Source organism: Drosophila virilis, chromosome 4 (assembly GCF_030788295.1).
Source record: "Drosophila virilis strain 15010-1051.87 chromosome 4, Dvir_AGI_RSII-ME, whole genome shotgun sequence".
Classification (NCBI taxonomy): Eukaryota; Metazoa; Arthropoda; class Insecta; order Diptera; family Drosophilidae; genus Drosophila; species Drosophila virilis.
This window is the reverse complement of record NC_091546.1, coordinates 11335277-11347218: the sequence shown is the minus strand read 5'-3', so window position 1 is coordinate 11347218 and position 11942 is coordinate 11335277. Positions and strand designations below refer to the sequence as shown.

Below are 11942 nucleotides of genomic sequence, written 5' to 3'. Positions count from 1 at the left end.
AATCGACTCTATAACCATTTCATTATTCAATATTGCAATCAAAGATCTGGTGTTCTTCCGTGTTCTTCTCTCGAGTTGTCCTTTATAACTATTGCGGTACCAAACTTATCCAGGAGTTGCAACCATATGTCAGTAATAAACTATAGCTAACCACCCCATTATCCAACACGTAAACGCATACGACTGCTTGAACTAATTAAAAACGCTTTTGAATTGCTTTGTGCTTTTAGAATACGCTTTGCTTCGCTATTACCCCCAAATATGTACAGAAACTAATCTTAATTTTCACTCCGTTTAGCCACGCCCCCTGTTTATGTAAATCCCTGTGAGCCATCACCGTGCGGCGCCAATTCACAGTGCCGAGAATCGCAGGGTCAGGCAATTTGCAGTTGCCTGCCACAGTTTATAGGTACTCCGCCCGCCTGTCGTCCCGAGTGTGTTATCAGTGCCGAATGTAGCGCGGATAAAGCCTGCATCAATCAGAAGTGTCAAGATCCCTGCCCAGGCACATGTGGTGTCAATGCCCAATGTCATGTGCGCAACCATAGTCCGCTTTGCTCCTGCCAATCTGGTTACACAGGCGACGCCTTTATCCGCTGCTTGCCGCTACCACCCAAACAGGCAGAGCCACCTACGCAGCCAGCCATGCCGTGTGTGCCGTCACCATGTGGACCCAATTCCCAGTGTCGTGAAGTAAATGGCGGCGCCAGTTGCAGTTGCCTGCCCAACTTTGTTGGTGCAGCACCCAACTGCCGGCCTGAGTGCACCATTAATGCAGAGTGCGGCAGCAGTTTGGCGTGTATCAATGAGAAATGTCGCGATCCTTGTCCAGGTGCCTGCGGCTTTGCAGCACAATGTAATGTAATCAACCATACGCCTAGTTGTTCTTGCCCCGCTGGCTACACTGGCGATCCATTTAGCAGCTGTCGGCTGTTGCCGCCCACACCGCCACCAACACCACCGAGTATGCCCCCTCTATTACATAAGGTGTTGCGTTCTCCTAACCCTGACCCCAACTATTTCACAGCGCCTGCCGATCCCTGCAATCCCTCACCATGTGGAAGCAATGCGCAGTGCCGCAGTGGCCAATGCTCATGCCTGCCGGAATATCAGGGCGATCCCTACATTGGATGTCGTCCGGAATGCGTGCTAAACTCCGAGTGTCCAAGAAATCGCGCTTGTGTACGCAACAAATGCATTGATCCCTGTCCCGGAACTTGTGCCCAGAACGCTCTTTGCGATGCGATTAATCACATTGCCATGTGTCGCTGTCCTGAGCGCATGACAGGCAACGCATTTGTTGCCTGCACGGCTGTGCGCGACGAGCCCCCAATTAATCCGTGTCAACCATCGCCATGTGGATCCAATGCACAGTGTATTGAGCGCAATGGAAATGCGATTTGTTCCTGCATCACTGGATATTTGGGTCAGCCGCCCAACTGCCGTTTAGAGTGCTACACCAGCTCAGACTGTTCCCAACAACACGCGTGCATCAATAACAAGTGTGTGGATCCCTGCCCTGGACAATGCGGCCTCAACGCTGTTTGTCAGGCTGTGCAGCATCGTGCCCACTGCGAGTGCATCGCTGGCTACACAGGCAACGCGTACAGCCTGTGCAATCCCATCGTTGTGGAGCGCAAACCGGAAACAGCCCGCGATCCATGCTACCCTTCGCCATGTGGATCAAATGCGCAGTGCCACAACGATAATGGTCAGGCGCGTTGTAGTTGCCTGGATGAATTCCAGGGAAAGCCGCCCAACTGCCGACCTGAGTGTTCCTACAATGATGAGTGTGCAAATAATTTAGCCTGTATCGGTCAGAAGTGTCGCGATCCATGCCCCGGTAGCTGTGGCCAAAATGCGCAGTGCCAAGTTACCCTGCACACACCCAACTGTCATTGTCCAGCGGGCATGACGGGTGATCCGTTCCGACTCTGCCAGCAAGTGCCCCAAAGTAAGAACCAATCGGCCAACCCAACAAGTTTGCATATTGTATATAGGCAGGGCAACCTTTCTCCCCCAACCACCACAACAACTCTATATAATCTTAATCTTACATATTCATTTACAGCTTTGCCGAAACCATTGCCTACACCAAAGAATCCCTGCAATCCATCACCGTGTGGCAGTAACACCGAGTGCCGTTTGCGTGGCGAAAGCTTTGTCTGCGAGTGCATTCAGGAGTATATTGGCAATCCTTATGAAGGCTGCCGTCCCGAATGCGTTGGCAACTCTGAGTGCCCAGCCAATCGCGCATGCATACGCAACAAGTGTGCCAATCCCTGCCCGGGTACCTGCGGCCAAGATGCGCTATGCAATGTCAACAACCATATACCCATCTGTTCATGCCCGGAAGGTTACACGGGTAATGCCTTTATGCAATGCACGCGACAGGTGACACCCCTGCCGCCCTCGGATCCATGCTATCCATCGCCCTGTGGCCTCAACTCAGTGTGTCGTGTGCAGCGGGATCAGGCTGTCTGCGAATGTCTGCCCGGCTTCTTTGGCAATCCATTGGGTCAGGGCTGTCGACCAGAGTGCACACTCAGCTCAGACTGTGCCAAGGATCGTGCGTGTGTGAACAACAAGTGCGTTGACGCCTGTGCAGGAGTTTGCGGCTACGGCGCCGTCTGCCAGACAATCAATCACAGTCCCATTTGCTCTTGTCCTGACAACATGGTTGGTAATCCGTTCGTGCAATGCGAAGCGCCACGTACCGTCGATGTCGATCCCTGCCAACCATCACCCTGTCGCAGCAATGGTATCTGCCGCGTACAAAATGGCGCTGCCACATGCAGCTATCCGGAGTGTGTTACTAACGAAGACTGCTCCCGGGATCGCGCTTGCGTCAGTCAGAAATGTCATGACCCATGTCTGCACGCCTGTGGCCTCAACGCTATTTGTCGTGTTATTAATCACAAGTCCGTGTGCAGTTGTCCTCCAGATTTCTATGGCTCACCGTACGCGCAGTGCGTGCGCCAAGTGCCTCAACTGGATCCACCAAGGCCAGAATGCACCAGTGATGGCGAATGCAGCAACGACAAAGCATGTATCAATCAGGTCTGCCGTAATCCCTGCGAGCAATCAAATCTGTGCGCACAGCAAGCACGCTGCCATGTGCAGCTTCATCGTCCGCTCTGCGTGTGCAATGAAGGCTACACTGGCAACGCCCTGCAACACTGTTACCTTCTAGGCTGTCGCTCCGATAGTGAGTGCGCGCCAACCGAGGCATGCATTAATGAGCAGTGTGTGGACCCGTGCACATTTACCCAGTGCGGCACCGGAGCCATCTGTCGCACCGACTTCAATCATCGTGCCCGCTGCCACTGCCCCGATGGCTACCGCGGCAATCCCCTACTGCGCTGCGAGCGACCCGAGTGTCGAAGCGATGACGAGTGCACCTTCCGTTTGGCGTGCCGCAACGAGCGCTGTGAAGATCCCTGCAATTGCGGTATTGGCGCTCAGTGCCGTGTAGAAAACCATCGCGCCCAGTGCCGATGCCCGGCCGGCTATAGCGGCAATCCAGCAGTAAGTTGTGAATTGCTGCCCGTCAAGCCTGAAGGCTGCACTATGGATGCAGAATGCCCCAGCAAATTGGCATGCTTCAATGGAGAATGCAAGAACCCTTGCGATGTGACCCATCCATGTGGCGCCAATGCCATCTGTGAGGTTGTCGATACACTGCCTTTGCGTACTATGATCTGTCGATGTGAGCCTGGTTACGTTGGTGATGCTGATATTGGATGTCGCAAAGGTGGGTAACAATAAAAAATTCCATTTAGGATTGTACCTTTGTTTGCTTTATGTTGAGTTTGCTTATTTCATTGCAGCCAAGTTGTAAAAAGTTAAATATACATATTATGTTCAATATGCTCCCTCCTTTTATCCGTTTACAGAGTTGCACAAATTATTCTTTTACACCGTATATTGTATATGCACTCTAAAACCTTTTTGAAACTATAGCACTCTCACGATAAATCGTCATGTTCAATTTAATTCAACTCATATTTAATTTATCGCTTTAATTTCATTTAGAACCGACACATGACCAAGGATGCGTATCACATGATCAATGCCAAAATACAGAGGCCTGCCGCGCTGGCAACTGTGTCAATCCTTGCCTGGATGCATCACCCTGTGCGCGCACCGCTCAATGCTTAGCGCAACAGCATCGCGCCATCTGCAGCTGTCCACAGGGTACCCAAGGAGATCCATTCACCAACTGCTATCAACCACGTATGTCACTTTCACGTTATCCCACATAGCTCTGTTATAAGCCAGTTTTTTTACTCATTTCTTACAGCACAAATTACAGCTGGTTGCGCCCACGACTCGGAATGTACGCCCACAACGGCATGCATCAATAAACGCTGCCAGGATCCTTGTGCCGAGGCCAATCCTTGCGCTGGCAATGCCGAGTGTCGCGTGCAAAATTCGCGACCTATCTGCTACTGTCCCCCTGGATGGGGTGGTGATCCCCAAGTTCAATGTTTCAAACGTAAATACTGTCGAGCTATACTTAGTGAGCCTGTCTAATCGTGTCTAAATATTTTCAGCGGAGTGCAAGATCAATGCTGATTGTCCCTATGATAAGGCTTGCCTTAATGAAAACTGTGTCAATCCGTGTACTCATGGTCAGGTGCGTTGCGGCAGCGGTGCCGAATGCCTACCACAGAATCACCAGGCTGTCTGCCGCTGTCCCGCCGGCACGCAGGGCAGTCCCTTCATCGCTTGCATTACTGGACATTGTCAGTACAACGAGGATTGTGCCGATAATGAGGCCTGCGATCGCCTAAATCGCGTTTGCCGTCCAGTTTGCGAGCAGGACACCTGCGCTGTGAATGCCCTTTGTGTGGGACGTCGTCATCAGCCACAATGCGAGTGCCGTGCAGGCTACCAAGGCAATCCCTTCGTGCTGTGCCAGGAGCCCAAACGTGATCCACAGCCGCAGTGTACCCAGGACGCCGACTGCCCATCGAAATTGGCATGCATTAATCAGCGCTGCGAAAATCCATGCGCCACACCACATGTCTGCAATCCACAGCAAAGCTGTGCAGTCCTAGACACACTGCCACTGCGCACCATGATCTGCAAGTGTCCCAGCGACACTGTCTCCGATAACTCTGGCAACTGTGTACCTATCCAACCTGTCATAGTCCCCGGCGGCTGTCAGCATAATGCAGAGTGCGCTAGCTCCGAGGTATGTTTGCATGGCAGTTGCCTGGATGCCTGTCGCCTGGAACGGTGCGGCGTTAACGCACAATGTAACGCGCGTGACCATTACGCGCAATGTAGTTGTCCGGCTGGTTACCAAGGTAATCCACGCATCGAATGCTACACAACAGACATTGCCATCCCTAAAATTCCGGGCGCCGAGTGTACACGCAACGATGACTGTCCTCGTGATAAGAACTGCCAAAACGAACGTTGTGTGAATCCTTGCGCGGCGGATGCCTGCGGTCTGGGCGCCTACTGTCATGTACAAAATCGGGCTGCCGTCTGCCGTTGCCCGCCTGGCTATACTGGTGATGCACGCGTACGGTGTCTGCCACGTAAGTCGATGCAGCAGTCTATTACCTTAAACAAACTTTTAATTCTCAATTAATTGCAGCTTCGGATGTCATCACGGTAGGCTGCAAGTCGAATTCCGACTGCCCTATTTCGGAGGCGTGTATCAATGCACAGTGCATTAATCCATGCAATTGCGGACCCAATGCCGAGTGCACTGTGAAGAACCATCATCCAATCTGCTACTGCAAGCCCGGCTATTCAGGCAATGCGCAGTTCGGCTGCGTACCTATTGGCTGTCAGTCGGACGATGAGTGTTTGGGCGATAAGCAGTGCGTTAATCGTGAGTGTATCAATCCATGTCTCGTTTCCGATCCTTGTGCTCTGAACGCGGAATGTTATGGCCGTAATCATCGCGCTAGCTGCCGTTGTCCCGCCGGCCTCGAGGGTGATCCATTTGTGCGTTGTGTACGCCTAGAATGTCACTCCGATCACGATTGCGCCTCCAACTTGGCCTGCGTTGCTAACCAGTGTGTGAATCCTTGCGCTCAGAGCCCTTGCGCTCAAAATGCTATCTGTCAGGCGCTTAATCATCGCGCCGACTGTCGCTGCCCAGAGCAAATGCCATTAGGCAATCCATATGCCTTCTGCGAACGCCGACCAATTGAACCAGTCTGCCGCGACGATGGTGACTGCCCCAGCGGATTGGCCTGCATCGATGCTAAATGCAAGAACCCATGCACCGAACTTTCACCCTGTGCACGCAGCGCCCACTGCAGCGTGCTGGACAGCGTGCCTGTGCGCACAATGGTTTGTGAGTGCCCTGAGTCACAAGTGCCGGATGCCAGCGGTGAGTGTCGCCAGCTTGTGTTGCAGAGTCCTCCCGGCTGCGAAAGCGATTTGGATTGTAACGAACAGGAGGCCTGTGTGAATCGTCAATGCCGCAATCCTTGCAACTGCGGTACCAACGCTATTTGTCATGTTCAACAACATCGCGCCGTGTGCAGCTGCCAGGATGGCTTCGAGGGCAATCCTTATGCCGCCTGCCGCTCCATTGGTTGTCGTGTCGACGGCGAATGCGACTCTGGAAAGGCTTGCATCAATGGCAATTGTATCAATCCTTGTCTACTCAACGATCCGTGCGGCCCCAACGCCGAGTGCTATGTACAGTCCAGTCGCGCCCAGTGCCGCTGCCTTAGCGGCTATCGCGGCAATCCATACGAGCGCTGCCGCGTCATTGGTTGTAGTAGTAACAACGACTGCCCCACGGATAAGACTTGCCAGAATGAGCAATGCGTTAATCCATGCGTGTATCACAATGTCTGTGCGCCGCGCGCTGAGTGTCGCCCACAAAATCATATGGCCGTGTGCCGCTGTCCGTCGAACTTCTTGGGTAATCCGTATGTGGACTGTCGCCCACAACCACAGCCCGTTTGCAAACTGGATACGGACTGCCCAGCGCGCCTGGCCTGCATTAACGAGCAATGCGTCGACCCCTGCTTAGTATTGGAGCCCTGTCAAAGACCTGCCCAGTGCCAGGTGACACCAACGGCTCCTGTGCGCACCATGATCTGCATTTGTCCCGATGGTTATATCAGCAGTGGCAGCGGCAGCTGCAAGCCTACCACTAGCATTGTCAAGGTGGGCGGTTGCATCTCAGATACCGACTGTGCCGCTGATAAGTCTTGCGTAAACGGTATTTGCCGAGATCCGTGCAACTGTGGTCTGAATGCTGAGTGTCGTATTAAGGACCACAAGCCAGTTTGTACCTGTCGCCAGGGCTACGAGGGCAATCCCGAATTCGAGTGCGCTAAGATCGAATGCACCATTAATTCAGAATGTCCGGCCACACATGCCTGCCGTAACCAGCTTTGCGTGCCTGCCTGCCAGGGCGAGATCTGTGGACCCAATGCCGAATGCCTAGCTATTAATCATCGAGCCGTTTGTGAATGTGCCCCTGGACATGGCGGAAACGCACGTTTAGGCTGCACACCGCTTGGCTGTCGCAACGACGATGAATGTCCTTCAGATAATGCTTGTGTCAATGGCAAATGCGCAAATCCTTGCGAGACTACGGCCATTTGCGCCAACGATGAGCTTTGCAAGGTCTATCAACATAAGCCTCAATGCGCCTGCCCGCCAGGAACTGTGCCTGGTCGCAGCGGCTGCGAACAAGAACGAGTGGTGCCCATCTGCATCAGCGATGCCGATTGCCCAACTCAACGCGCCTGTCTGCGCGGCGAGTGTGTGAATCCTTGCAATTCTACACAACCCTGTGGAGTAAATGCCGAATGCCGAGTCCTAGACACACTACCCGTGCGCACCATGATCTGCGAATGCCTCGAGGGCTATACTGGAAATGCAGCTGTGCAGTGCGATAAGCGCTCGCTCTGCGTCATCGAGAAAGGATTTGTGCGCGATGTCGATGGTCAGTGCGTATGCCCGCCGGGTAGCGCCCTTGACATATATGAGTACTGCACACCATGCCTGGTGGAGCAGGGCTATCGCATCGACGAAAGCGGCCACTGTGTATGCGCTTTGGAACGTGGCATGGTAATAGATGAGCGTGGTAGCTGCACTTGTCCAATTGAGCTGGGCTATCGCCTGACACCTCTGGGTGAGTGCCAGCCCGTGGAGCAACCTGAGTGTGTGAGTAATGAACAGTGCGCGGATAATCGCTACTGTAATCCAGAATCAAAGACCTGCGAGGATCCCTGCTTAACTAAAACGTGTGGTGTCAATGCCTTCTGCAATGCGGTGAATCATCGGGCCCAGTGCCAGTGCATCACCGGCTATACAGGTAATCCGGAGCTGCATTGCAATCACACCAATTTCCGTACCGACTTCCCCCGACCTGACATGGTTGTCAGTTGCTTAGCTGATGGTGTTCAAGTTGAGATTCATATCACCGAGCCGGGCTTCAATGGGGTGTTATATGTAAAGGGACACAGCAAAGATGAGGAGTGCCGCCGCGTTGTCAATTTGGCTGGCGAGACGGTGCCACGCACCGAAATCTTCCGCGTCCACTTTGGTAGCTGCGGCATGCAAGCCGTAAAGGATGTTGCCAGTTTTGTGCTGGTCATACAGAAGCATCCTAAGCTAGTTACCTATAAGGCACAGGCCTACAACATCAAGTGCGTCTACCAGACTGGCGAGAAGAATGTGACCCTAGGCTTTAACGTGTCCATGCTAACAACTGCCGGAACAATTGCCAATACTGGACCACCGCCCATCTGTCAAATGCGAATCATTACCAATGAGGGAGAGGAGATCAACTCCGCCGAGATTGGTGACAATCTACGTCTGCAAGTGGACGTTGAGCCAGCCAGTAAGTAGCGTAAAGTTATGACCGCAAACTAGAACCTAATTCTTAATTCTTCTACATTCTCTTCATTAGCTATTTATGGCGGCTTCGCGCGCTCTTGCATAGCCAAGACCATGGAGGATAATGTGCAAAACGAATATCTTGTAACTGATGAGAATGGCTGTGCCACAGACACAAGCATCTTTGGCAACTGGGAGTACAATCCGGATACCAACAGTCTGCTGGCTAGCTTCAATGCCTTTAAGTTCCCCTCCAGTGACAACATACGTTTCCAGTGTAACATACGCGTATGCTTTGGAAAATGTCAGCCAGTCAACTGTGGTGGCTATAATGCCTTTGGACGTAGACGTCGCTCCATTGCGGACAACTCTAGCGATACGACAGCCATTGCCACAAGTACAGGGGTCGAGGGTCAGTTGCGTGAGGAGATAACTATCTCTTCCAATGCCATATTGACATTCGAGAAACGCAGCGGTTCAGGCCTGAATGATGCCAACAGTGAGTACCCCTACCCAGTCACACAGTCAGAAGGCCCAATTTCTAATATGATATTTCTTTATTCAAATTCAGTCAAACCGGCAGCCCAGCGTGTGGAGGATATTTGTGTCTCAATGGTGGGCTTGATTATAGCTCTGGTTATCACGGCACTGCTTGCACTTGTCGCCGTCGCCGTGGCGGTCTCCTGTTGGCTCATGGCCTACAGAAGAAGGCCCAAAACATTGGCGCCATTGCCACATCCACCAGAGTTCCCTAATCCACTGTTCGCCAATGCAGACGCTGCACCCGAACCAACGCCGGACTATATCTCCTGAACCGTAAAGTAAACTAATAACAAAACAACCATAGACAAAACAAAACAAAAACACCTAGCTATAATAATAGTATGTAAAAACAGAAAAGATGAATATTTGAAAAGCACGTGCAAAAAGGTAGAAACGAAATTAAATTTCGCGCAAAAAATGCAATGATATGAAAGAAAAACAAAAGTAAAGTTGTGAGCAGAAAATATATTCGTTGGCGTTTATGAAACGTTGACGAAAAACGAAGCCTTAAATGAATTGTAAAAAAAAAACACGACAATAAGATAAATGCCACAAAAGGCATTGCGGAAATTAATTGAATAACTTAAGAAAATAATTTTATTATTTTGTATTAACATTTTAGTATTTTTTCCTTACTAATATGAGAATTTTGCGTAGTTGCACGACAATAGTAATTTTTTTTTTCATTTAAACAGAATTTTAGAACCGAAACTGCCAAAAGTGAAATAACAGATCAATACAGAGAGAAGATTTAGATTAAAAGAGCAGCTACAAACGAATTCTCGTCCTCTAACGACAACTTCTTCATTAGTCGATTATAATTACATATTGATATTTTGTTATATACATACATATACACACACATATATATATATATATATATAGCTAAAGACTTCCTATAAATATTTAGGGTGTGGGTAGTAGCAACAACACTTTGTATTATAGCACAAATACACACGTAAACACAAACACACACACACTACTACTTCCTGTGTAATTTAGGAATTGAGCTCGCCTTTAAAATTGAAAACTGCCTTAATTTTCCACTACACTAAACGAACAATGCACCCGAAAACAAAACAAAAAATACTCCCTAACAGTTCTTAAGCTAAAAATGGAGCAGTAAATTTCCACAGCCAAAAAACAATATAATCACAGGACAATATGTCAACGATTGTCTTTCACGGATTATATTGAAACAAACAAGTTCAACACATTCACACACACAGACAGACCACAAAAAAAAAACAAATGAACTTGGGCATAGTTCAGGCTGCTTCAAAAAAAAAAAAAAAAAAAAATGAGTATATGAAAAACAAAATAGAAACTGCCACGGAGGCGTCAAAAGCGCACAAAAGATTAATGCATAGGAGAGATATTTAAGGTTTGTTTTAATTTTAAATGCAACGCCGACTAATGGAGGATTTGAACTATGACTATAACTTTAACTCTACTACATACTACTATGATTAACCAATTATTTTTGTAGTTTTTTAGTCAATTAATATTAAATTGTTGTGATTGTTTTAAATGCAAATGAAATACTTCCACTAAATAACTAATAACGCGAAAAGTATAGCAACTACTTTAAAAAGGCAACGAATCGGCGTGTTTTCTGACCTGCGCATCCATCCAAGCACAGAACGCAGCTGTTAACGCGCCTGAAATTATGCAGCGAATTTTTTGTTTCTGGCGCCTGTTTACAGCGCGCAACTGTCGCTTGGGGGGATGCGAGATGCACGCCGCTATATTTAAATTATCTAAAATGAAGTTTTAAATTAATATTATTAAACATAAACAAAATGTATAGTCACTACTTTAAGCCGAACGTGAAATCACTTTTTTACAGTGGAAATACCATTAGAACTCGCACAACTTACACACACACCCACAGTAAGAGACCACTTGTAAATAATACAATACAGGCAAAAAATCGACGGTATTTTTAATAGCGCATTTTTGTGTATAGGTTTCTAAACAATCAGGCACTTCTGTCCAGCAATAGTAACATGCCAGAAATAAAATTATTTTCTGATTTCAATTACAAAAAAAAAAAAAAAAATCAATATATTTCAACTTGAACACTATTTTGCTCACAAATTACATTAAAAACTTTTATTTTTTCTTTATAAAACCGCTTAGCTTAACAAGTATCCCGCAAACAACTAGAATTAAGTTGACAAAACTTTTTGCACTGGCAGCAAATATTGATAAAGGAAAAAAAGAATTGTAAAAAGAAAACAATAGTTAAATTGTAATTATAATAAATTGTATTTAAATCGAAACAAGAAAAAACATATAATTTTAATCGCTTATTGTAAACTAATAAAAATTAAATGAATATAAATAAAGAAAATGTAAAAAAAAAATATTGAAATTTGATATCGCGAAGCGGACCAGATTACAGCATCTATCTACGAATCAAATCAAATGAATCAGCAATAATGCATTTAAAAGTGAGGACGCTGCTCTTGGTATTTATTCTTGCTTATGTTCAAATCTGGCAAAACCTAACGACAGTCAGTGTACATTAATATCCATAAAAACTCGAAATCCAATTTTAAATT

General features: G+C 48.3%; 1 protein-coding gene across 10 annotated transcripts in view; it reads left to right on the top strand.

The window, feature by feature from the left end:
* dpy (fibrillin-like protein dumpy) overlaps positions 1 to 11705 on the top strand; it is a 116808-nt gene extending 105103 nt beyond the window's left edge. For 3 of the 10 annotated variants that reach the window (XM_070209081.1, XM_070209080.1, XM_032438280.2), the window contains 9 exons: positions 299 to 964; positions 1028 to 1954; positions 2072 to 3754; positions 4036 to 4236; positions 4304 to 4498; positions 4557 to 5552; positions 5612 to 8836; positions 8906 to 9331; positions 9404 to 10801. In XM_070209081.1, coding sequence (XP_070065182.1) covers positions 299 to 964; positions 1028 to 1954; positions 2072 to 3754; positions 4036 to 4236; positions 4304 to 4498; positions 4557 to 5552; positions 5612 to 8836; positions 8906 to 9331; positions 9404 to 9645 — 8561 coding nt within the window. In that variant the 3' untranslated portion in view covers positions 9646 to 10801. Of the gene's footprint in view, positions 1 to 298; positions 965 to 1027; positions 1955 to 2071; positions 3755 to 4035; positions 4237 to 4303; positions 4499 to 4556; positions 5553 to 5611; positions 8837 to 8905; positions 9332 to 9403 lie in introns of all 10 variants that reach the window. The other 7 variants (XM_032438286.2, XM_032438289.2, XM_070209082.1 and 4 more) reach the window with 4 other exon arrangements.
* The last annotated feature ends 237 nt before the right edge of the window (positions 11706 to 11942 follow it).